The sequence below is a fragment of the Mauremys reevesii genome, linkage group 2 (assembly GCF_016161935.1).
Source record: "Mauremys reevesii isolate NIE-2019 linkage group 2, ASM1616193v1, whole genome shotgun sequence".
Classification (NCBI taxonomy): domain Eukaryota; kingdom Metazoa; phylum Chordata; order Testudines; family Geoemydidae; genus Mauremys; species Mauremys reevesii.
The window spans coordinates 117504391-117531972 of NC_052624.1; the positions used below are offsets into that span (position 1 = coordinate 117504391).

Genomic DNA, 27582 nt, shown 5'->3' on the forward strand with positions numbered 1-27582 from the left:
TGTCCACTGTAGCAAGCTGCCCAGTGTAAAAATGGGTGAGAAATACTCGAGTGGGAGGATCAGTCTCCATAACTACAGCTAAACTTCTTTGCTCTTTGTAAGGTAACTCTGGGCAAATAGTTCCCAGGCAGAGCAGATGCTTGGTTTTCATCATGTTTTAATGAGACATTTCTTTAAAATTTGAGTACGAGTTAAACACTACGACAGGGGAAAAGAAATGGCATTTTGTTAGGCTTTAGAGGTGTTTATAGTTCTACTTTATACTTGAAAGTATAAACTATAAAGTAGAACTGTGTAATTCTGTATAAATAATACTTATGCCTGCTCATTGTGACTTTTTTTTATCCTCTGTACCCTAGCTAATTCTTTGCCTTTTTACTCTGCTTCTTACTCTGCTTCTGCTGACATTCTAGTACCCAAAGAATGCATAATCAGGAAGAGTATTTCCATGCTGTCCTCTTGATTTTTTTCATGCTGCATAACTTTATAAATATACTGTGTGTTGCTCATGTACATCATGAAAAATAAGTAAATATTTATAACTTTGATTTTTTCTTTTGGAGTCAGAAAAAAAATGAAGATGCAGAAAGTAAGAAGTTTTCAACAAATGAAGAAAAATTAGATGCAGATTATCGTAAGTCTCAGTAATACTATTGCACAACTGTATCAATCAAAAGGGTAAAGAATCTTTTCTATGGTATTGAAGGCTCATTGATCCTTTCACTTACTGTTGGCTGGATTGCAATGTAGCTAGGTTAATTACATCTTTCCTGAAACAAAAACTTGATACACATTGGTATGCAGAGGGTTGACCTTAAGTAACTTGATTTTTAACCTTTTTTTTTTTTTTTAATGTTGATAGGAGTTTGAAGTAGTCCATGTACTTTTTGAATTTTTAAGCGTCTACCCTTGTGATCCAGGATTGAGCACTGGAAATCAAAACTGTTCTGTTTAAGCTCTTCTGTCTACAGAAGTTTAGGATGCTTATGCATCTACCAATTTCTAGACTAATAGTACCTGTAATTCTATGGAGGAAGGATTTTTAAGAGTCTGTGTCTCAAGCTTACATATTTCAAATGCCTGACGACCTGATTTTCAGAAGGGCTGAGCACCCACAATTCTAAATGAGGTTAATTGGGGAGAGGGAAGCTGCAGGTATTCAGCATTTCTCAAAATCAGACCATTAATGAGAACACCTTAATTTCATGGAACAAGAGTGCCACCAAATGTCCAGATCTTCTGGTACAAGTTTACAATAAAACATTGAGCTTTTTGATTTTTATAGGCTGCTTTTCAGTACTATGTGCTCTGCTACTGAAATATCCACTATGATAAGCACTTGGATTGTAAAGTAGGAGTAAACAGGGCATGTGTGTGATTAACATTAAGTAATCTCATTCTGGGTTTTAAATTATAGTGTGATCAAAATACCTCATCTCAGCAAGAGTGAGATTAAAGCAATTCTGAGGTGAAAATATCATTACAAAATGTTTTGCATATTAGTGTGGTATTTGCGGGGGAGAGTTCATGTCAAAAATTTGTCAAAGTGTTCTGTCTGAGAACAAATATACACATCCTTGTGAAAGCCCACTGAAGTTGGTGGATTGAAAGCATAGATGAAGTTGACTTATGCACCTGTGCCTTGCTCCTTTAAACCTTGGACTTTGTGTTCTCCACTTACCCCATTAGAGATTTTAAGATGTGCCCTTATATGCCTCTGTTACTTCCCCTGTGGACTTCCACTCTCTCCTCTTGATCCTATTGCAAGGCTGAGTTATATACCCAATAGCAGAAAATTGAAAAAAATAAATGGGGATTTGGGTTTATTTCTGTTTCTACGTTTAGGGTTAGAAGGGTTACTTTCACTTTTATTGGTTTAACTCATTTTTCAGATTCTTGAGCAAAACACCATCTCAGAAGCATTTCTTGGAGTCACAATGTATGAATTGCTTCACCGAGTAGAACAGTACCAAAATAGTCATAGTTTAAAAAAGGAACTTTTTTCAGTTTGCAGAGACCCCAAGTCACATGGGTGTATCTCCTGCAATCATATTATCTGGAGACAGCACTTTTTATCTGTAACTAACAGGAGATGGTGTTTCTGGCATGATAAATTATCTCTGGCTTCTTTTAATTGCATTTTTTTCTCCGATTTTCTGTCTCTTGTTTTTTAAGCACCTCAAGCATCTAACGCTGACCATAACTACCAGAATACTAATATTATCTATTTGATTAGACAGTAGCCTACACTCTCCTGAGAATACATAAAAGCTCATATGTTGGCCCAGTCTTGCATGTCCTGCATGATCATGTAGCCTCAACCAGAATTCTTCTGTATCTGAGATTATGTGCATAGGTATCACGGTGGAATTCAGTTTTACTGATCCGCATTTGTAGTTTTCATGTGGCTATACGGATCATATCTTATTTGCAGAAACCAGTTCCCATTGGTGCTGAGGTCAATGGGCCTTTTGTTTCAGGATTATATTGCAAATTAAATTTTTTTTTCTCCCAAAGACAGAAAAGAATTGTGCACTTCTTTCAGTGTCACTCACTGCAGGTAAAGAATTTAACTGAAGTGCCAGTTAGAGTCAATTCTTAATTTAACTGACCTAGCTTGACATTAAACGTTTAATACAACTTGCTATGTCCTTCTGTATTACATACTTTTCTTCTCTGCATATGTCTGACTATTTTTTGGAAGTTCAGACTTATGGATTTGCATGTAGTGATTAATTACATCTGTATCATCACAAAAAAGTGCCAGAATTGATCCTTCTAATATAACTTCTCTGATTTTGGTGGCTTATAATTCAGCCTAAAATTCATGAAAAGTACACACAATGTGATTACAGACTTTTAATTTTCAAAACAATTGGTCTACAAGTCAAATTGTGCAAGTTGAAAAAGTAAAAACTGTACACATTTGTGCTTAAGAAAAATAGTTAAACTAGCAAATGATTTAATATGTAATATGGTATAATCTTGTTGCTATAAAAATAATATATATTATGAGCTGAAAAGTTAGATCACCAGAGTATAACTTGTGGGGATTTTGTTTTTTTTTTGGAAATGAGTCTTTAGAGACGAGTTAGAAGTTAAGACTTTTTTTATAATTTTGTAACATTTCTGTAGAATTTCATGGTGAGTTTAGGGAAATTCGAGATATTTAAAAGGAAAGTATTGTGGAAAGTCATTCAAAATATTGCCATACTTAGTCACAGTAGAAAAGGGTGTCAGCCTCAATTCTGAATTTCCTTGCTTTTCTCTTATTGTAACATAACATTGTATGTGATTATTTTTTATGTACAGTTATGTAGTCTTATTTATGTTCTTATTTACAAGGGCCTGAAGGTTACCTAGGGACAGAGTCACAAGATCCATCACACTTCATTTCTCAGCAACCTGTGGTACAAGAAGAAGAAGAAGTCATGATAGCTCATTCCCATCAAGAGGAAGCTGACAATGAATATGTATCCAGGGGGTGTAGAAATAAATGTCATTCACATTTACATGACACTCTTGGACAGTCAGATCATCTCAGTCACCATCATCATGACTACCATCATATTCTGCATCACCATCATACCCAGAACCATCATCCACACAGCCACAGTCAGCGCTACTCACGCGAAGAGCTGAAGGATGCTGGGATAGCTACTCTAGCCTGGATGGTGATTATGGGTGATGGACTACACAACTTCAGTGATGGCTTAGCCATTGGTAAGTGTTAATACAATTCTTTTGCCTTCTCATGTAATAACAGCAAGGTAAAATTGTTTCTCTGCTGCCACTTATGTTCTAGTGAGAGGATATCAGATAAAAGTCTTGCCTTGATAAATTAGCCAGTGATCTGCTAGTGGGTTTTGAATTGATCAGTCAAGGTTACAGATTGGAAACCTGGATAGCTAGTGCCAAACAGTAAACCATGACTTATTTGCTGCAACTGAGAAAGGTATAAGGATAATGACCAGATAACATTTCTTAAAGAAACAGACGATGGGAAGTTATAAATATTGCTTTAATTATTTTACACTCAAAAGATCAGACCAAGATTTTCAAAACTAGGAGCCTAAAGATAGGCACCTAAATTCATGATTTAGGTACTTAAGTAGTTGGCCTCACGTTTCAAAAGTGCTGAGCACCCAGCAGCACCCACAGATTTCAGGCTTGATGTTAATTCTCCCAATGCTGTGTTCATAAAGATAGGTGATCCCATGTCCTCACTCATATAGCCTGTCTATAGTAGTCTCCAGTTTTCATTTTAATCAGGTCATCAGCTTTCTCATTTTTCCTCAAGCTTCATTTGACATTCACCAAGATCAGGATTCATACTTTAAATGTCCAGAGTCCCTAAGGCAGGGGTTCCTAAACTTTTTGACTCCGTTTTAATGTATGTCTTGTGACTTTATTTTTTTTTTTAAATAGCTTGTCTAAATGTATAACAATATCTCCTCTTCCTGCATGGTTTGTTCGTGTCCCTATTCCTTTTCTCATGCATGTTCTATTCCTTCAGTTCTGTCATACTGGAATGCTATAGTTTCCTTGGAAAGATTTAATGAGCTATTCACAAAAACCATATATGCAACTCTGCATTTTGGACATTAGACAAGTGAGGTCAGGTTGGCTGTCCCCTACCTTTCTCTAGCAAGATGGATAATGAGAATTTTGGATGTAAAGTAAGATCGTGATGGGGGAAAAATATTTTTAAATGAGTAATCAACTCCAACAAGTCAAGATCATGGAAGACTAACAGTTTTCTAGATGCGCTCATTGCACTACAGATGTTGGATTCATTTTTAATGTTGGGTCATTTGCAACAATGCACTGTAGTCAGTTCAAGGGCAGTAGCTTTACTGTAAATCACATTGCCGAGCTGAATTCCTTTTTCTTGTTCACATGAGGAAGGGTTACAATAAGTGATAGTGTATAAATATTTCTTTGGACTTCAGAATAATTTTTCAATGATGTGGACAAACACACATTCTGTATCCAATTCATAATATAATATTACAGGAGAGCTTCTGATTTAACATTTTTTCAAATAAAAATTTGACCACTGAATCTAAATTTTCCAGCTTATCAGTAGTGAAAACGTGGTAGGAAAAATAAGATGATTTGCATATGTGAGAGACATTTGGGAAAGGATAGATTTGATGGACATGAAGTAAAATACAAGGGAAGGCTAATATAGTCTAACAAATGAGACCAGCCAATTTAGTAAGGCCTCATTAACGGATTCATTTCTAGACTACTAGAAAGATGGATTTTTCCATTTGATCTGTCTAAAATTTCATATTATGGGACAGCCCAACCTGCCAATCTTATGGGGAGGGAAAATCCAGGAATCTTTTTCCTAATGGTTCCAGGTATTTGAATGAAAAAAATGTTAGTTTATTTTTGGTTGCAGGAAAATATTATTAGGCTGAAATAAAACTTCTCATTTGCAGTAAATGAGTTCTTCTCAGATTCATAATGATTCCTTACTATATTCCAGCATGTATTTATTTGGTTTTCTTGGACCTGTTTTATTTATTGGAATGGGATAGAACTCAAAGGTACTAAGGTATACTAGAATTCTGGTGGTATTATTGTTACAACATTAAACGTAATAAAGGGACAAGTTCCTGCCACCATAAACAGAAGAGGTTTTTTTTATGGTGATGTGCTCTTAATAAATGGTTAAAAAGTAGAACATTTTAAAATTATAGATAAACCTTTATTGTAACAAGCATCCTTATTTTTATTTTATTTTAGTCTTTTTTTTTAAAGGAAAATACCTTTAGACGTTCTTGTTTTAGGGAGACTATTTTAGGTAGTAGCTCCTTGAGTTGAAGTCTAATCTCTTTTTTTTGTTCAAGAAGCAAAAAGGCAAACATACATGAAGGCAAAGGAGAAAACAGTGAAAGATAGGAAAATGCTGCTTCTGTCTCACTAAAGCTTGTAGTTTTAGTTGCTGGGTAATCACAGGCACATCACATAGTATACAGTCTTATTAGCCAATTGAGAACCTGGCAAAGTCATTCTGGCTAGAGAAGGCAAAAAGAAAGAAGCCTACAATTGGAGGAATGAGGTGGTGGGAAGGGAGGGAAGCTTACCCTATGGAGGCTGTAATAGTAGGACTCCTAAGTTTACGTTCCGGGAGTTGCTGAGGACACAACCATGGCGACAGTGGTATCTTCTACCTCCCTCTTCTCATCTTCTAATCAGGACATCTTTCAGGATTAGGAATAGAGGCCCAATTTATCATCACTCTTTCCCATTGGGTGGTGATTACCATGATGGTGAAGCTTGTTAGCTCTCCTTGTCGCATGGACACTCATTGTACAACATTCTCTCTGACTGCAAGTTTAAGCTAATTACAGAGTGATAACTTTAGCATGTCATAATCAACCAGTCAAGCAGGGTGGCTACTTATTAGGGCAGTGTTTCCCAAACTGTGTTCCGCAGAACACTGGTGTTCCGCACAATGTGAATAGGTGTTCCGTGAAAGAATTGTAATTAGGAAAAAGGGTCTTTCTTTAATTTTTTTTTTAAATTTTAAATTTGGCATATTTTGAAGCATAATTTACAACTCTTTTTGAATGACTATAATTTACCATAAAACTCTTTTTTGGGTTATTGATCTCGTATTGAATATCATGGCGTAAAGAGAACATGGCACACAAGCATGTTGACGTCTACCCCTTTCGGGCATGTTTCAGTTAGTGACGTCTCATAGACTTTAAAGTCAGAAGAGACCATTATGATCATCTCGTGTGGCCTGCATTGTGCAGGAGGTCAGACTATCTCCAGGCCACACAATCTCACCAATCCACTTCTATAACAAACCCCTAACCTATGTCTGAGTTATTGAAGTCCTCAAATTGTGGTTTGAAGACCTCAAGCTGCAGAGAATCCTCCAGCAAGTGACCCATGCCCCATGATGCAGAGGAAGGCGAAAAACCTCCAGGGCCTCTGCCAATCTGCCCTGGAGGAAAATTCCTTCCCGACCCCAAATATGGCGGTCAGTTAAATCCTGAGCGTGTGGGCAAGACTCACCAGCCAGACACCCAGGAAAGAATTCTCTGTAGTAACTCGTACCCCTTCCACTCGAGGCTGCGCGAACTGCAGTGGTATGCACACAACATTCTCTTTATGCCATGTTGAATATAACATATTCACTCAACACGTTCAAACCTGTGGGTCTTTACCGTGTGTGCGATAAGCACAACTAAACTAGCTTCGCTTGAAACAATATAAATATTTGACAAACAAAATTTGACAAAAATCATCAGTATTTCTAAATATTGTTACTAAACCTAATCACCATGGATTTGTGGCTAAAAGAAGGAACTTTGAAACGAAAAGCAAGTTCTTCTGGTACTCCCACTGTGGCTGAAATAAATGAGCAAAATATTGTGACACTTCAAAGTGAGGTTGAACAATCGCAGTCTTTTGTTGCCGAAAAATCTGTTAGTACTAGTGAGTTATCTAAGGTGAAAGAATTTCCACATAAGTATATCGAAAAAGAAGAAGCAGGTGTTAAAAGACCGAAACGAAAGTATGATGAAAGTTTTTGTCTTTCGGTTTTACGTGTGTTGGAAACAAAGATGTTCCTGATGCGCAGTGCGACGTGTGCAACGAAATACTAGCAAACAGTTCATTGGCTCCTGCTAAACTTCGTAGGCATTTGGAAACCAAGCATGCTGAATACAAAGACAAAGGTATGTTTTTCAAGAGGAAGCTTGACTCACTTGGAAATTGTAAGCTTTCGATGATTAAAAATGCTAAAACAGACAACAAAAGTGCAACAGAGGCATCTTTATCGACTAAGTTACCGTATAATGCTTGCTGGAGAAGCTCACACTATTGGAGAAACGCTTATCAAGCCTTTCACGAAAGATATTGTAATGTGCATGTTGAGCGAGCAGTCTGGTTTAAAAAAAAAAATTGATGCTGTACAGTTGTCAAACAATACTGTTGCATGCCATATTAAAGATCTTGCTGATGACATAGAAAAAGAGCTAGTTTGCCAACTGAAAATTTGCCATGAGTATTCATTGCAGCTAGATGAGTCCACTGACGTTTCGGGACTTGCTGTGCTACCAATATTTGTCCGATATAGATTTAATAACAATATTGAAGAGGGCCTGCTCTATGTGAATCTCTGCAAAGCAGCACAACTGGAGGAAAAAATTGTTGATGTAGCTGAATATTTCATCAGAAAGCATGAAATTAGTTGGGGAAAATGTATTGATGGTGCTCGGGCAATGATTGGGAGGATGAAGGGAGCTGTAACGCGAATCGTAAGTGTGGCACCAGAAAGCACTGAGAGCCATTGTGTTCTACACAGACAAGCACTTGCAGTTAAAAAAAAAAAAAAAAAAAACAACCCAGCATATCTGAAAATTGTGCTCGATGAAGCAGTACAGATTATCAATTTTGTCAAATCTCGACCACTTCAATCCAGGTTATTTAAAATTTTGTGTGAGGAAATGGGTAATCAGCACAAAGCGTTTCTTTTACATATAGACATGAAGTGGCTATCCAGAGGAAAAGTGCTTTTGAGGCTTTTTGAGCTTCATAGTGAACTACTGGTATTCTTCACTTCAGATAATTCAGGACGAAAATTTAATGACTGTCTGACAAATTCCTCATGGGTAAGGAGACTTGCATATCTTGCAGATATTTTTGCAAAATTAAATGAAATTAATCTGTCACTGCAAGGAAAGAATGTGACCATTTTTACTACAATGGATAAAATGTTGTCGTTAAAGTAACTGGAATTCTGGGCATCTTCTGTAGAACAGAACAACTTCAACTGCTTCCCTACAGTACCTTGATTTCTGACTGGAATAAATTCTACAGTCCATGAAGAAGTTTACAGCACTTATGTGACTTGCAGGCCTCTTTATTAGACTATTTTCCTACAACTACTGATGATAGTGCTTGGGTTCGAAATCCGTTTGTAATTACAGCCAAACCAGTCGGCTTTACTGCACATGATTATGAAAGCCTAATTGACTTAATTTCTGACTCTGATTTGAAACAAAAGTTTAAAGATCTTCTGCTGAATAATTTTTGGAGTAGCCTAATAGAAGAGTACCCTAATGTGTCTAAACATGCAGTTCGAGTGCTCCTTTCTTTTGCCACAACTTATTTGTGTGAGATGGGATTTTCGTATTATACTGCAACAAAAACCAAATAGAGGAATAGACTTGATGCTGCGCCTGACATGAGGATTCAACTTTCCAGCATTATTCCTAATATTCTGCATTTTTCTAGCACAAATTCACATAAACACCAATCCTATTAAATCCAAATTTGTATTTGTTTATAAAAATAGATTTTCCTAGTAATCTAATTTGGTGTTTGTGTATATATAAAAAGTTTAAGTAGAACACTGTTTTTAATTTTGACTCTTGCACTTGATTTTTGTACGACTTTATACGCACTTTCCAGTTAGAAATTGTTAGTTCGAGTTATTTTAAACTTGTATTTTTATTTTATTTTATAAAACAAAGCAAAGCATATTTGAGCATAAATAACGCAATTTTTTATTTGAAAACCAAACGACTACAATGTTCCATAATAGGCTAAAAAGTGTTCCAAGGCCAAGAAAGTTTGGGAAATGCTGCATTAGGAGTTTATGTAGCTACGCCCCAGCAATAGTGCCAGAGTTGTCAGCTGCTCTATAGATATTACATGACAAAGCCCTGGCTGGGATGATTTAGTTAGGGTTGGCCCTGCTTTGAGCAGGGGGTTGGACTAGATGACACTCTTCCATCCTGTCTTCTATGATTCTTCTATGTGATTGGACAGTATGGTGCAGTGCCTCCTGCTGCCAGTGGGATTTCTGGTTGAAACATCTCCAGTCCCACCCTGCTGAATGCTATATGCTTCCATAGACTGCAGGCAGCAGGAGGGGAGACAGAGCAGGAAATACAGGCTTCTGTGCAGCTAACTCAAGTTTGTCTGACAGAGGAAGAGTGTAGCTCACAACTGTCAGCTTAATGTTCCATCAGTTCACTTTGTAACAACTTAACAAGATGATAAATGAGCCAATGAAGTCCGGAAACTGCTCTCGCACTCCTACGCAGCTATTTCTGCTCCTGTTTCTCCAGGGCCAGTAACAAGTGAGGGACGCTTCTGAGCTTGAGTTGCTTTTGAGCCTCCTGGTAATGTGTCTCTGGTCAGAGGCAGAAGGGGCTTGTAGTGCTATGTGGGAGAGGGTTCAGACTTGAGGGGATGGTTTTGAGCTGTGAAGAGGTGAGGTGGCATGTGGATATTCCTGAGTTGGTGGTTCAGGTGTGGGGACTGGTGAGGGTCTGGGGAGGTCCTCAGCTGGGTGGGGGGGAGAGAGAAGAATTGGGCTGGGTTTGAAGGGTTGAGTGTGGGGTGGGGACGGAATCAGTTGATGAATGAGGATGTGGGTGAATGCAGTAAAGAGAGTTGGGGAAGAGTAGATTAAAAACTAGAATGCAGGGGGAAGAGTTTAAAGGTAAGGAGTATAGTAAAGTGATGTCAGAGGGATCCCCTCCTTATTCTAGACAAGAAAGTGTCCTAATCTGAAAGGGGAATGGGTGCCCTCTTGTCCTTCTCACTTCTCCACTAGCCATCCCCTCTCCCCCATATCTCCCATCAAAATGCTTCCTTGAGATGACAACCTGAATTCTTCCAGTTTTCCACTTTGAAAAACATGATCACCCTGGCAGGATAAGGTAGTGGGTATCTGGGACACAGGCAATTTGTTACCACCAGCCCTCCACCCCCACACACTTATTTTCAGCATCAGTCACCACTGCAATAAAAACTAATATCCATCAGTTCCATTTATGAACACGTTCTCCCATCTTAACATCTTGGTTTGTTAGAGAGACAAGATAGGTGAGGTAATATCTTTTATTGGACCAACTTCTGTTTGTGAGAGACAGACAAGCTTTCGCGCTTACACAGAGCTGCTCTTCAGGTCTGGGAAAGGTCTTTGTTGGCTGTTAATAGAATTATACAGCCTTACCAGAAGTCTTGAAAATCCCTAATCAGATTTTAGGACCTGGTTCCTTTTCAGCTCCATTCATATGTACATTCATAAATTTTATATAACAGAGTTATGGGTCAATATTGCCTTCGTGTTATCTTTCATCCACTTAAGACTTTAATAAACCATGGTACAGGCCTTGACAAAAGACATTATGCAAATAGAGTTTTGAATACATCCCAGGCTGCTGCTTCAAAAATTGGTCAAATACACTGTATATAAACCACTTCTTGAAAGTAGCAGTAGATGAGCCAAAGAATTTGAATTCTTAGACACATTTATTTGAGTCTTTGATCTGAAAAGAGCTTTCTTGTGATATTTCAATTATTTCTTGATACCCAGCAGGGTTGACACAACCACAAAGAACAACCTCTCACCCGGTTTCAGTGCTACATTTATTCAGGACAACATTTTGTGAAATTGAGCAATATATACTCCTGGGGGAATTCTGCGTCACTACGCTTGTGCAGAATTCATGTCCCCCGCAGATTTCTTTGCCTCCCTGCAGAAGAATGGTAAATCACTGCAGGGCTGGGGACACCCCAGCCAGTGGCTCCTACCCTGAGCCAGGATTAGCTGCTAGTCCCAGCTGAGCTGGAGGCAGGAGAGGATGGGACCTCCTCTTCCCCTGCAAGGAATGGCTGGGGCTGTGTCAGACCCACCTGTAGAAACCCACCCCCAGATTGAGGAAGCTCAGCATCCTTCCCTGTTTCCTGCCCCCATCACTCCTCAGCTGTGGGGGGAGAGGTCACTGTATGGGGAGCTGCTCCCACGTTTGCCCAACCCGTGTGCATCTGGATCTCCCATACCCAGACACCCCTGCCAAGCCTCACCCGCTACATCCATAACCCGCCTAGTCCTCCATACCCAAACCCCACCCCATTGAACCTCAACCAGTGCATCTGGAGCCTGCTGCACCCAGACCCCCACCCACTCCTTGCACTCAACCCTCCACACCGACAAGCCCCACCCCCCCACACACCTTCCAGAGCTCCCACATCCAGACTCCCATGCCACTGACTCCCAGTTAGCTGCACCCAGACCCCCACCCCACCAAGTCCCACTCCCCCAGCACTCAGACCCCCCTGCTGAGACCCAGACTTCTCCCCTGAGCCCCAATCACTTTCACCAGAGTCCCATTGCCCCTGCACCTGGAACCTCCCTCCTCCCCTCCCCAACAAGACTTTGTGCATCCAGATCCCCACACCAAGACCCCCACTGAACTGCCTGCACCCAGATTGTCCCATGTAGAATCCTCTCACCCCTCACCTGGATCCACCACCCCCCCCCCCACACACACACACACCGAGCTGCTCCACACTTGGATCCTGCCTGGTTGAGTCTGCCTGCCCCATACCTGGTGCAGAGGGGCAGGGCCCCAGGGTGTTTCTGGGGCAGGCTCAGGCCTTGTGTTGTGTGGGGCGGGGAGGCTGCAGGGTGGTCTCCCACGTTCATGCAGCCAGTGGCCTGTGCTCCCCACTACCATGCTGGAGCCTCTGCATTTACTGATTGACAAATAAAACTGGCAGCATTTTAAAATACTGTGTGTAGAATTTTTTTATTTTGTTGGCGCAGAATTTTTAATTTTTTTGCGGAGAATGCCAGCAGGAGTAAATATAGAACTGGCTAGTAAAAGTCATGCTTTTAATCTACAGTGGCTTGAGTAAAGTGTAGGGTGAAGTTGGTTGATGAAGCATCAATCCCCTGCTTTTTTTGTTTTGGTATTCGAGACCAATGTTAGGTTTTTGCTTTTTAAGAAAAAGTGCTATAGGAGATGGGCTTGAAACAGAAATTACAAGGTTAAATTATTTTGTTATACAGGTTTGACTAGATGATGATTGTCCCTTCTGACTTTAAAATCTATGACGCACGGACACGCACACAGTTTCACTTTTCTTTGGAGTTCAGCTGTTTGGCCATTTCTGACCTAAGCTTGATTTCTTAAACTGTAACATTTGGGGTTTTTTGTCTTTTCACAGGTGCAGCCTTTACTGAAGGTTTATCTAGTGGATTAAGTACTTCTGTGGCTGTATTTTGTCATGAATTACCCCATGAGTTAGGTAAGACAGCACAATATTTTAGTAAAGTTTGCATCCGAAGAAGTGGGTATTCACCCACGAAAGCTCATGCTGCAAAACATCTGTTAGTCTATAAGGTGCCACAGGATTCTTTGCTGCTTCTACAGAACCAGACTAACACGGCTACCCCTCTGATAGTAAATGATAGCTTGCTATGAATTTGAGAGACATAAAAAGGATAATGCTTTATTTTACCAGTGCTTTATTGCATAACAAACATTTTTCTGAAGTCTTAGGAGGAAGTAAAATTTCTAACCAGGATCAGAAGTGTTCACTCATTTTATAGATGGTTGTAAACAGATTATAAAATTCATGAATGGATTTACTATTTAGAATTATTTGCAAATCTCAGAAGTTAAGTTCTGTTGATCAGATCACTCAGTTTGCAAATATTCAACATGTGCTATGTTTAATTACGTGGTATTATTTCTGTTCCTTAATTTGTGTGAGTTATGTGTAAATTGTGAATCTTTCAGCTGCATATGCAATTTGAAATTTGATTCTGTCAAATATCTGCTTAACTTGATTTGTGTGTGTGCACAGAGGATAATATTGAAGTGTTTGAATATTTGCTGAAAGGGTACTTAGGTCACAAATATTAAATCAAAATTCACTTTCAAAGTTTGAACAAATATTGGTGGATTGCTTTTTCCGCTACTCTTCAGCTCTAGCTCAGATCTTGACAAAGATTCCCATCCACAGTCTAATTTGGGGATATTGTTTGGAAATCTACATCTTGAGTCTTTCTAGTCAGATTGGATTAATCTGTGCATGTCTTCCACATAAGAATTTACATATTACTAGGTTATAGGTTTGGGGCCTGGTATCTGTCACAGAGAAGTCATTGGGAATTGGATTGGGCACTTAATCTTTTTTATCTCAATAGAATGAAGCTTGTCTTGTTTACTGAATTAACAGAGGCTGCCCATTGCTTAGTATGTTTCTGTGGATGATTTTAAAAAGGAATCTCATCAAGTCTGTCTTGGCTGGAAATTTGCCTTGACATAGGATTTTACCAGTTGTGGTATAAAATGGTGGGATTACATAGAGATTAGCCAGGGAGTCACATCCCCCAAAGAGAAGTGGTTTGCAAACATATATGTGTGTAATAGGTAAACACTTTAAACCATGGCAATTTCCTTTACAATGAGTTTGGAGTGGCATTGGGATATTTCCCTACTCTTACCCATTTCAAATTAGCATTGCTATTAATCAGTGTAGTGAAACTGAGATACATAAGGTCACTTTTATAGAAATTAGTAAAGAAATTCTTAAGCAATGACTGGGCTAGAGTATAAAGTATTTAGAAAAGTCACTGGATAAGTGGCAGAACTATGATGAGAACACATCACATAGCAATTTTTTTTCAAAATACATTAAAGCCAGTTTGTGGAAAAACTACTTTATACAGTGTTCACTGATGTTAAATACTGCAGAATACTTTGGTTAAAATTATATACATTGAATCACATAAGTCCGATAGTATGCATTTTCCAGAATACTAAAAATAAACTAAAAATGTGATATTGTGCAAGACTAAATTTTCATACTATAGATTGTGGCTATGAAGCAGTTTTCATGTGCTCACTCTGACTTATTTCCCCATAAATGAACAACGTATTTTGTGGACAAAAACTTTGAAGAAAGCCAATAATGGGCACTAAAATAGTTAAATATATTCATTCTAAGTGGTGAAAATAAATGTTACTGCACATGTTATAATAGTTACATGAGTGGGTGAAAGATGCTTTATTTTTTTTTCTGCTATAGGAGATTTTGCTGTACTTCTAAAAGCTGGCATGACTGTCAAACAAGCTGTTCTTTATAATGCTCTGTCCGCTATGCTAGCATATCTTGGAATGGCAACTGGGATTCTTATTGGTCACTATGCTGACAATGTTTCAATGTGGATATTTGCCCTTACTGCTGGCTTGTTCATGTATGTGGCTCTTGTTGATATGGTAAGTATGTGACTAGAACTACTTGCTGTTTACATAACTGAGATTCAGAACCAATACCAAACTAGGTTTGTCATAAAATAGGAAGTAGGTTTCTTTCCTCTAAGAGAATATTGACCACATGTATTACACATTTCTTAACCTAAAGACTGACACCACTTAATTTGTTCTTAAGGAAGCTTTTCAACACAATTATGGAACACAAACAAGTAAATAGACTGTTATTGTGAGTAGTGTAATGTGTTGGAAGTTCCTATTCAAATAACTGAAATTTTATGCCAAATCGGAATATTACTAGAATTTTTTTCTGCTTAATAAAACAAAATTCTCTGGGAATACACATAACCACATTGTTTACAATCTTTAGGCACCTGAATGTTGTTGCTTTATTGCGTAAAATTGTTAAGGTTCTGGATTTGTTCTATATAGAAGATGTCGGAATGGAACATTAAAGGATAATGGTCTCTGGTAGTAAGTATTGAGGCAAAAACATTTTTAAAAAATTAACTGTGAGGGGAGGCAGAGATGTTTGTTTTCAGTGAGACATTCCCCTATGTCAGCCTGTTCTTTTAATTACTTTTTAATACCAGTTTTAGTGATGAAAATGCTGTGGCTGGTGTATTGGATAATGGTGCAGTGGCCTGGTTGCACACTATTGGCATGATCCTGAGACATACTGCACACTTGCAATAAATCTTCAGCACTTCTCTGGATTAAACCAATACAGTACTACCACACAGGAAATTATTCTAATGGATAGAAATAGCATACAAACTTGTTCTTGTTTCCAGTTTCTAGAACTATCCTGCTTATGAAAATCAGATTATATTCTTATTTGTAATTTGTAAATAAGTCATCTGTGCACCAATAATATAATTAGAAGACATGAATTTCATTTGGTATAATTCCTGAAAATAGATGGTCCTGATTAGACCTGTGCTACATCACCACTTTCCAAGCTATGATGAGCAGTTTGGAGGTAGATTCTGATATCCTTACTCATGTGGACTAGCAATTTACTCCACAAGTGGTGTCACTGAAGTCAGTGGGACTATTCAAAGATTAAGATACTATTCCACATGAATGAGGTTGACAGGAGTAAGATACTACTCCACATGAGTGAGGGTTACAGAATCTGGCCCTTAATGAACAAGTCAGACTAGTATCAGTCATTTATTTTGAAGATGTTAATATATATATATTTTTTTTAATTTAGGTGCCTGAAATGCTGCACAATGATGCTAGTGATCATGGATGTAGCCGTTGGGGATATTTCCTGTTACAGAATGCTGGAATCCTGTTAGGTTTTGGGATTATGCTGATTATCTCTGTGTTTGAACATAAAATTGTGTTCAGCATAAACCTATAATTTTGGTTACCTGATGTTGAATTGAAGATTATAGTAGACTTTGTTCTGCTTTTTCTATTAGCTACTGTAAATGAGCTCTAGGCTTTATAGACTAGGCATTTTTTATTGATGTTTTTTTTTTTCCAGAAGTAAAACTGAATGGTATGAACTGTTTACACACAGTGCTCAGCATTGTATGAGGTACTATAGAGAACTGCGCTAGTCAGAGTGCTGCACTGTTACACATGGTAAAAGTGCCAAATCCATAAAGGAGTATTACTTTTTTTTACAATTTTTTTTAAATTATTGTTTTGTGAATTCATTTACTGCATGTAATAACTGTAAGATTTTAGCATCTTGTACTTTTTCCTAAATGGTGCTTGCTTGTATAAACAAGTGAAATGGCCATGTTCTTATTGTAGTATGAAATGCAAAAAAATTTTTGTATTTCAAGAAACAGTGAATACTCTTAACATATGGGCATAGTGAGTATTGTAAAAGAAAATATTTGAAGAGAGAAATGTAATAAATGGGGTATATAGCTATCAGCTGTTATGAGAGTTACAAATCAGACACATAGCTTATCCAAAGTGTACCCAAGTTGAGTCAAAATATGGAAATTTCATAACAAAGCTTGCTGCAATAATGAAGCTAGAAGAAATTGTGTGTATAATCTATGTACAAGAAAAATGACCGGAACTACAAGCCGAGGCAAAGGGAACAAGAAACAGGAACAGCTCTTTTTAGATAAATGGTGTATTTCATGTGGTAAGATGTGCTATCTTAATATTTGCATCTATTGAAAACCAAACAGAAAATGGGTAAAATCTAGGTGCTTTTGGAAGTCAATGGCAAGGCCTCATTGGCTTCAGTGGGACCAGGATTTCACCCATAGAACTTACCTGAAAAATGCTGCTTCTGCTGCCCACAGTGTTTGAGCTTGACTTGGTACATGTCAATGGGATGTAATTATGAAAATGGTAGTACCCAGGGGAGATTTGTAAACATTTTGGGGCATCTTGTATACTGCTTGGTAATTTTGTTTATCTTAAATATTCTGAACTCTCTGACATAGCACTAAGAATCTCTCTAAATTTTTCTTAAATTATGTAGCTCAGCATTTAAACCCATATACTTTCATATGCAAAGGCATCTAGAAAGAACAAAGTAATTCAAAAACTTTGGCTCAGCCAAACCATGAAATCATGCAGTCTTCTCACAGGTGCACAGGAATATAGGAGGTATGTGTACACAGAACAGGGGTGATAATTTGTGGATACCAGCCCTGCAGAAGGACTTTGCTAGATTTCTCTTTTGTTTTTTTTCCTTTTGTATTACAAGACCAGTAACTGTTTTTTCCCTTTCTATCTGTTCTGTGGGAGTTGGAGAACTTGAATCTGCTCTCCATGTCACTGCGGGCAGCATTCCATAGTACATACTGTTTAGTGCAGCTCCTGCCCTGCCTGCTTTGTCTATGCTGCTCATTAGTGGTGGATTTTTTGTGTAGTTGGAAAGGGGATCCTATGTGGAGCTGGAGGGCATCCTCTGTAGTAGCTTTACCCCTCTGTGGGATCCCACTATGTATTTCTCCAGGGTGATGAAGATTGCTCAGGGGCTTTCCATTTGAGCAGTGTGTTCCAGTTCCTTTTAGCTCATCATGTTTACACTTTAGACAAATTTTTCTTACTAAACGGTTGTGTGATGAACATTACCCCTACCTTCAAATCTCACTACTGAACATGTTTACTAGCATGTGGTGGAAGAAAGGAAGGTTTGGTACAGTCTCAAATTCTATCATAATTACACCTGAATAATGGAGAAAGCTCATTGAGTGCAAAGTCTTTAGTAGAGATGATTGGTTTAGTCCAAATACGTTAACTTGACAAAACATTAGTATTCTCTGTTACCATTGTCTGTGCATGCATCTGGTATTTGTGTTATATACTTGAAATGGGAATTCTGAACCTCATCTGACTTGGAGATCAAGGATGCATTCAGAGGCTTATCAAAGTAATAAAGTGGCTAACTACTTTGTTTAATTTGAAATTGTCTATTTAGTGTTGCTGGGTAGAATCTGGGTTTTAAATGTGGAACTAAAACTTGCCACACTCAGAGGTTTCAGTGTCTTCCCCACGGCCCTTTTGGACCTAAGCTATGTAATGCAACTTTACATGAATAAAAGGAGAAGATTCTAATTGCTGGTGGTTAGATTTTTTGTATGAATTATACACTCCAAAACAACCTAAAATAAGCACTGATCTAAAATTCAATTCATTCCTCACTCTGTTTTGAAGTCTCAAAGAGCCATACATCAGTATTAGAGAGACAAGGTGGCTGAAATAACACCTTTTATTGAATAAAAGATATTACCTCACCCACCTAGTCTCTCTCATTTCCTGGGACCAACACTGCTATAGAAAACAATGCAACTATACATCAATATTGACATCTCAGTAGTAACAGAGTGTAAAAATGAGGACCACACCTTGTGAGCTCACCCTGGGTCAAAGTCCTGGTGAAATTAAGATTAACCAGTAAAGGGAATCTGAAGTGAGAGCAGCAGGAGGAACTGGTTCCTGGATTGGGAACTACTACATTGAAACATTTTTGTCCCCAGTTTGCCACCTTGAGGCAGCCCATCACTACAAGCAATTTCTGCAACAGCACCTAACAGGGGAAAGAAGATTCCCAGCTGGGGAAGTCTCTATTTATTCTCCTTTCTTCTGAAGAAAAATCTCTCCCAGTTATTGGTCCCTTCTTCACTCCAACAGGCACAAGGAGATTACCACCCCCACCCCAGTGCCTTCCTTCCTTTACCAGGAGAGGAAAGGAGAGAGATGCACTCCAGCTCCATAGATGTCTATTGATGAAATGTATTTAAATCTTCTAAAATCCAGGATGCTGTATTGGAAATTTCAAAAATTTCTGGGACAAGCTCTGCCCCTCCCCATATTTTATTTTATTTATTTAACACCACTACACAGTTTCCATCCCGAAACAAATAGGTGGGGAGACAAGTGATGTGCCCCTAACCAACTAACCCACTCTGCATGTGCATCCATGTAGCATTTGATTGGATGGATGGATGGCTATGGCCTTCTATAGGTTAAAGAACTCCTTTGAAAAACATTTTTCATCTCCATATTTTTCCCCTTGCTCCATTCCATCACTATAGGCTGATGCAATGCTGCACCTTCACCTTAATATTAAAGTGATGACAATCACCAAAATAGATCCTCCCTTGATCTATTTGAACTCCTTGGACTGAGCATTTTGAGGCAGCTCCACGTGTTTGAACTAGGGCACTCAAGTGATTAAAGAAAATTAATTGCAATTAATCATGATTAATTGCATTGTTAAACAATAGAATACCAATTATTTAAATATTTTTGTCTGTTTTCTGCATTAAAATATACTGATTTCAAATACAACACCGAACACAGTGTACAGTGCTCACTTTATATTTACTTTTTATTACAACTATTTGCTGTAAAAAAAAAAAAATTTTTTTTTTCCATTCACCTCATCCACGTACTGTAGTGCTATTTTTTATCACGAAAGTTGAACTTACAAATGTAGAATTATGTACAGTAATGGCATTGCAAGGTATTTATGTACCAGATATGCTAAATAGTCGTATGCCCTTTCATGCTTTGGCCACCATTCCAGAAGACATGCTTCCATGCTGATGACACTTGGTTAAAAAAAAATAAATAATGCTTTAATTAAATTTTGACTGAACTCCTTGGGAGAGAATAGTATGTCTCCTGCATTGTTTTACCTGCATTCTACTATGTATTTCATATTCTAGCAGTCCTGGATGATGACCCAGCACATGTTCATTTTAACACTTTCACTGCAGATTTGACAAAACTCAAAGAAGGTACCATTTGTCTTAGCGATTGGCTGAACAAGAAGTAGGACTGAGTGGACTTGTAGGCTCTAAAGTTTTACATGGTTTTGTTTTTGAGTGTAGTTATGTAACACAATCTACATTTGTAATTTGCACTTTCATGATAAAGATTGTATTATAGTACTTTATGAGGTGAACTTAAAAATATGATTTGTTTATCATTTTTACAGTGCAAATATTTGTAGTAATATAGAGTGAGCACTGTATACTTTGTATTTTTTTTCCCCTATAGAACTAGAAGGGACCCTGAAAGGTCATTGAGTCCAGCCCCTTGTCTTCACTAGCAGGACCAAGTACTGATTTTTGCCCCAGATCCCTAACTGGCCCCCTCAAGGACTGAACTCACAAACCTGGGTTTAGGAAGGTAATACTCAAACCACTGAGCTATCCCTCCTCCCCTCAAATTAGTCTCTGTTGAAATTTAAATCACTATTAGAAAATGTAGAAAACATCCAAAATATTTAATAAATTTCAATTGGTATTCCTTTGTTTAACAGTGCAATTAAAACTGATTAACTCAAAAAAATTAATCACAAGCGTGTGAGTTAACTGCAATTAATCAACATCTCTACTTTGAACCCCTTGGACTGAGCATGATGTCCTTGATTCTTTTTACACTTATGCAATTTCATTAAATCTTTGCACTTTTTAAGGGGGAAATCTTGTCCTACACCAAAACCAACTAGCTAGGTTTGCAAGAGAAGACCCTGAGGGGTTTTAGGTGGAGGGAGGAATTCTCTCCTTCGACTCCATGGCAGTAGCAAAACTGCTCCATGGTGCTAGAGCCATCTGTGACCTCTCTCATATTTTACCACCTCTAGATCTTCCATCCAGTGCTGTTGCAGCAGTCCTTTTCTCTTATAAAGTCCTCCTAACACCCCCACCCTGAATCTTATCCAAAAGGAATATGGTGAAGGTACTGTCTATGCCTTCAATGTTCACTTTCCTCTGATTTTTTTGACTCCTGGCTTGCTCTCTTCGTTTCCTGACAGTCTCCCATACGCATCCTTGGTGACTTTAATTTTACATTAACACATCTGATCCCTTAATTGCCCATCTCTGTTCTCTCACCCTCCAGACTCAAACTGTGGCCTATCCCTGTTGCCGTCTTGTGAACGTCCAGCCATCAACTGAAACGTAACATCTCTAGCACCAAGCTTTTAAATCTCTGCAGAGCCCTTCCCTTTCTCACAGTAGAGAATCAACCTAGTATCACCGTTACCCTCCCTGTTGCTTGAGCTCATTGTTACCCACAAAAATCTAGGCCATGTTGCCTATACCCTACCAAGGGCTCAAGGCATGACCTGGTTAATTTAGGCACCCCCACCCTTTCCCTACCAAGGGCTCGGGTATAAAACACCCACCCTTTCTCATGGGGCTCTTTGGGTCTGCAGCATCTTTTCCCAGTGAAAGAGCCTTACACAGCTGTGTTCTAAACATCTATTTATTAGCAACACACACACAATACATATGCTAAACAAATCTCTTATGTTCACTTCTCCCAATATACAGACAAACTTCACCATGGCCAGCCAGGATCCACTCATCTTGGGTTTCCAGCTATGCCCCTGCAAATCATGGTCATGCATGTCCTCTCTACCTCTGTCTTACATTTTAGTCTGTTACCTCTTTGGGGAGGGACTGATATTTGTACAGCACCTAGCATAATGAGGACAAATCAGTTTATGGGTGTTAGGTGCAACCACAATATCAACATTTAATAAAAACATCAGCCTGAGAGCTGAAGTATCCTCTACTAGGGTTGTGTGCTGCCCCTGCCTACCTTTGGTGTACAGCTGGTGAATCCCTCTAATCATCTTCAGCAGCCACAGGCATGGAACTTTTATAGAGCTGGTCTCTGTGCTCCACAGGATGTGTGGATCCCCTCTTGACTCCTCAAATATTGACCTGGTCCACCCATGTGGCAGAACTTAACAGATCATCTGCAGGCAGGGCCTTTGGTGAACTTGCCCCTAACTCAGTGTCAAATAAACAATATAGTATTTTCATTCTAAAAGTAGTCTGAAAATTGACCATTATTTTAATATAGGTTAGACCTGCTAAATAACTTAACTCAGAGTGCCTGAAGTAGATCAGGCTATTGTTGCCATTGAAATGATCAATATTCTACCAGAGGACCTTAAGAGGGAAAATAATATCTGCAGTGTCTATTGGGCATCATCTTTGAAGGACAGACTACTGTAACCAATTACTTTTCTTTAACTTTAGGCTTAATATGCTGATGAATACTCCTGGGGGAATTCTGCACCACTGCGCAATGCAGGATTTTGTAGAAATTAACGTACATGCAGAATTTATTTTCCCCCACAGAAATGGGCTGCAGTGCTGTTAGCCAATACTAGGGGCCATTGGACTCGGCAGAGGCCAGCTTGCACATAGAAGACACTGCTGGCGGGAGGGGGAGCGGGAGAGAGCTAGAGGATTTCTGGCAGCTGCAGTTCCCAGAATGCCTTGAAGGAAGGAGAAGGTGGTGTACAGGAAACTCCGTGCAAGCCTGGGACCCAGCATCAGGCTTCTAACTGAGGCTGCACAGAGATGCCTTATACCAGTACAGTACAGACCAAGAAGCACAAAGATGTCACCCACATCTCTGGAGCTGAGCATCTCAAGAGGTACAGCTTAGATTCCACGCCCAATGCTTGATTTCAGTCTACATGAGTGTTTCACAGGAAGATTTAGGCAACAATGTTATCCATTAAAGAGGTGATATTTTACTATAATTTCTATAAAATTTTGTAGCTACTTCAGAAATCCAAAAAGTGTTGCCTATGATCCTCTGAAAGTGCTTGGGAAACTAAACAGAAATGGCCTCATTAGAATAAACTACTGTAGGTGATGGGGTTGTTTTAGATTAATTAAATGCAGCAATATTTCTGTAACTTGTGTATTCTTTGTAACAATTGACTGAGTTATCTGTAGCCCTCTGTTTAAAACAAAAACTGCATTCTGCATAGAGTTGATGGAATCAATACATTCCACTTTGTTGCAAAGTTTAATTCAGTGTCCATTTAAAGTTTGTGGGTGATTTCATTCTAATAAAATCAGGGAGTGCCATGTTTCTTAGGATTTGTCTAGATGAACAGTTTACTAAAGTACACTAAAAGTTCCCTAGTGCACACTGACCAACTTCCTGTTTCATAGTAGATCAGAGTAAAGAGATTGGGGTTCTAATCCCCTCTGTGCCACAAACTTCCTGAGTGAAGTTAGGGAGATCACATACCCTCACTGTGCCTAGTTTTCTCATCTGTATAGGATGTTACATTTAATTCATTCATGGTGATGCTTTGAGATACTTGGATTGAAGATGCTACAAAAATACAAAGTTCTAAACCTAGAATTTCTGTTCAATAATACAGTGTGAAACTATTTATGAGACTGCAGAGGATGGGTTCCTACTCTTATTTGGAAGGAAGGAGCTTTATGCTGGGAGGAGGGTGGAAGGGAGGAATCTGAGGAAAAAATAAGGAAGGAGGGGTCCTGGGCAGAAAGGGATCAACAATACAAAGACAAGGGGAAGGGATAAAATCATAAAAAAAAGTAACTAAGAATCTATTAATTCCATATTTTGATCTGTAGCCAAAATGTAGTTCATGTGCTTGACTTCAGCAAAGAGGGTTGAGGAGGCTCCACCTACTTAGTAGACAATTTTCAGCGCCCTCACCTGCAGAGGAGAAAAAGCCACCAGACCAATGATTACAACTCATTATTGAGCATGTCTTCACTCTAGAGTCAGCCTGGGCTAACCAAGACAGGCAGTGCATTCCCACTGCAAAGTGCTACCTGTGGCAAACCTGTGTAACTGCGTCCACAATGCTGCTGTACTAGCCTGTGTCCTGAGATAGTTTTCTGGTGGGCTATCCCATGATTCTAAGCGGTGCATTAAACTGACCTGCTCTGAATTCATTCTTAATGTGCTCTCACTTTCAGCTAGTATGGAGCTGCTGTCTGTGACAGTGACATAACAATACTTGATTTAAACTTCCAAGTGGTGTTGCTTATTAATGTAGACCATTTGCAAGAAGAAAGCAAACAGCAAGAACTTTTACTGAGAAAGTCATTAAGGAATTCAGTTTGCAAATCACATTGTGAGTCATAGTGCACCCAACTGACATCTCTGCCTCTCTGTTTCCTTCCTGCCCACTGCACATAAAAATGTTATGTTGTGTACATTTCCTCAAATTATAGGTCATGCTGCTATTACACCATAGCTTTACCAGCTGGTGTCAGCTTCCGGCCGACTGAAGCATGGGAGAAGCATTTCTTGGCTAGAATCTGTCCAAATGCTGTGGAAGTGCAGCAGAAATGGAGCAGGCAAACGTGGGGTTAAAATGCAATGCAGACCAAGGGAAGCTTTAGACAGAGTACAGTTTAGGTGGGTAATTATGAGATAGGATTGGAGGACTAAGAGCAGGGGCGCTTGATTAGCCTGCATTCTCACTGCAAAATCAGTGGGTTGCCAGCCTGGGCTGACCAAAACCTAAGCGCTAGCCTATACCATCAGCCATGCCTGCCAGCTCTGGTTTAAAGCACCCTCAAGCCTGGGTTAGAGGTTTTTCAGTGTGGACGGAAAGGAGGGTTAGGGGCAACACCAGGGCTACATATTGATGCTGAGACCAAACAGGTCTAACTGTCCAAACAACAGAGCAGCCATGGCAGGTGCATTCTTGTGGATGGGCTCTACTGCATGCTAGAAACAATGGAGCAATATGGTAATTGCGCCAAGACCCCCTCAGGAGAGAGGGAGGACCAGATTTGGGAGTCTGCTGGACACCACAGGACAATTGAGGCTGGCCAGGAGAATGAGAGTTGGTTCTGTTCCCTTTTCCCTTATAGAGACCTAGTCTTCCAGAGCAGTTTCTTTGTCCAAGTCTTTCTGACTGACTCCTATGACTGATAAATGTAACTGGTTCACATTCAGCTTCTTTATGTGTTTGCATTATGATACAGTCTTTAATTACATGATCATATACTATATATTCCACAGGACCCTTGCCTTATTCAGGGCAGAGGATGGACTTACAAATAGGCAGAATTAAAGTTGGACGGGCAACCATAAATTTGGCTTTTCCTACCTTTTGAGTGCTTGCTTTTGCAGCCTAAATTATGTTTAGCTTTTTTGTACATCAAGGTATATAATGAGGTGTTCCATGCTGAGATATTGTGTAGCATTGGACTGCAGTATAATATAAATATAATACAAACACACTCAAAAGTTACCATAAGAGCAACTTTATGCAGATGGCCGCAATATTTTCCACCGTTCCTGGTTATGATCTGGAACAATGTCAAAAGCATTCCTGGCGCTGTGCTTAACTATATTTTTAGCTATGTGGTGTGAGGTGGGGCTACTAAGTCAGAGGCGTATACAAGCAGATTGCCCACTGATGATGAGTGGCTTGCACAAAAAGCAAGTATAATTACAATTTTAGTTAAAATTACTTGACATTCAGCCTCACTAAGTGGAAAATTAAGCAGGGTCATTTTAGGACTACTGCTAATTCTACCCTTTACTTATTTGATCCAAATTCATACCTATGGAATTACCTGATTTGAGTGCACCATTGCAGTAATTATGTATGCTAAATGAGACATGTATTTTTCCATAAGCAACTACATGCTTTAGTTGACAATCTTACTTTGAAAGTATCAGAGTTGATATATAATTGCCACAAATGGGGAAATTTCATATCTGTCATAAAGCTGCTGTTTCATTTTTTTAAGACAGCTCTATATTCTGATGCACAGCGTCCCCCCTTACTCTTTATGAATGGCAGTGCCTCTCACCTATGGAATATAGTGGAGGTCCAGTATTATTACTGGGAGTTCCAAAACTAAGCACTGCCCCTCACATCAGGCTTCTAGAAATTCTGCCTCTGGCAGCAGGGTTGGTGGCTCATTTTTTCCTCACCACTTTGTTTTATAATTTTAATTCTTATTCATTTTTGTGCAGTAGTGACTTCATTTCACTTTTAGCTCTGCTCTCTCTCTCCACAGCTGAGAAATTACCACAGTATTGGGGCTTTAATCCTTTGGGTTACCTTCTTTAATTGGCTTCCTCTTTCCTCAGTCCAATGGCAGAGAAGCCCTGTAAGCACTGAGCCAAGTCCAAGTTGTGCTATATTTATATCTATATTTATATACAATATAGCTCCTTATCTACTGATTAAAACCCAACTAGTATAAATCTCTCCTAAAATACTTAAAACAGGGGGTCTCAGACTTTTGTACTGGTGACCCCTTTCACAAAGCAAGCCTCTGAGGGCGACCCCCCTTATATATTAAAAACACCTTTTTATATATTTAACACTGTTATAAATGCTGGAGGTGAAGCAGGGTTTGGGGTGGAGGCTGACAGCTTGCAACCCCTCCCCATGTAATAACCTCGTGGCCCCCTGAGGGGTCCCGACCCCCAGTTTGAGAACCCCTGACTTAAAAGGATGCTGCCCATCTTGGGGGAGCAGGCAGACACTGTTCTAGGTTTTGTCCCACAATCAAGGCTTTTATAGCTTTCCCATTAGAGGTCACTGCTGTATAAACTCCCAGGCTGTCACTCCCCATAGAAAGTGTTAAGCTGCTATGCAGTGACTACACCCAGAAAGTTGTCAAGGGCATGATGTGGTGGGTTAAAGCATTCTCCTGTGTCTGGCAGTTGAAGCTCTGAGATCCCACTGCCCAGAACATAGCCTGAGCAATTGCTACACTTAAATAATGTGCATTAGAGTGCAGCATGCACTTGTCACAGGTAACAGGTTCTTTTCCTAGGCAGCTACATGGAGTTAATTGAGAAGATGGAATTTGGTGAAACACCCAGAAACTTTGCCAACTTTCTAATTGCACAAAACTGAACAACCTTGCCCCGCCCCTGCCCTGAGGCCCCACCTCTGCCCCTTCTCCGAGGCCCTGCCTGCCCCTGCTCACTCCATCACCCCTCCCTCTGTTAACTCGCTCTTCCCCACCCTCACTCACTTTCACCGGGCTGGGGCAGGGAGTTGGGGTGCAGAGGGGTGAGGTCTCCAGCTGGAGGTGTGGGCTCTGGGGTCAGGGATGATGGATTTGGGGTCTGGGAGAGGGCTCCAGGCTGGGGCCAAAGGGTTCAGAGTGTGGGAGGGGATGTGGGCTCTGGCTGGGGGTGTGGGCTCTTGGGCATAGGCGGCAGGTTCGTATAATTTTTGGTGGGGCCCAAAATGGTGGTCCCCCCTTCCCCCCGCTCTCACCCTGTAAGCTGATATAAAATGAAGCTACAA

At 39.5% G+C, this 27582-nt stretch overlaps 1 protein-coding gene across 3 annotated transcripts in view; it reads left to right on the plus strand.

The window, feature by feature from the left end:
* Window positions 1-18604, plus strand: part of SLC39A6 (solute carrier family 39 member 6) — a 33800-nt gene extending 15196 nt beyond the window's left edge. For all 3 annotated transcript variants that reach the window (XM_039525410.1, XM_039525411.1, XM_039525412.1), the window contains exons 6-10: window positions 568-634; window positions 3346-3723; window positions 13000-13080; window positions 14869-15059; window positions 16273-18604. In XM_039525410.1, coding sequence (XP_039381344.1) covers window positions 568-634; window positions 3346-3723; window positions 13000-13080; window positions 14869-15059; window positions 16273-16425 — 870 coding nt within the window. In that variant the 3' untranslated portion in view covers window positions 16426-18604. The remainder of the gene's footprint in view (window positions 1-567; window positions 635-3345; window positions 3724-12999; window positions 13081-14868; window positions 15060-16272) is intronic.
* The last annotated feature ends 8978 nt before the right edge of the window (window positions 18605-27582 follow it).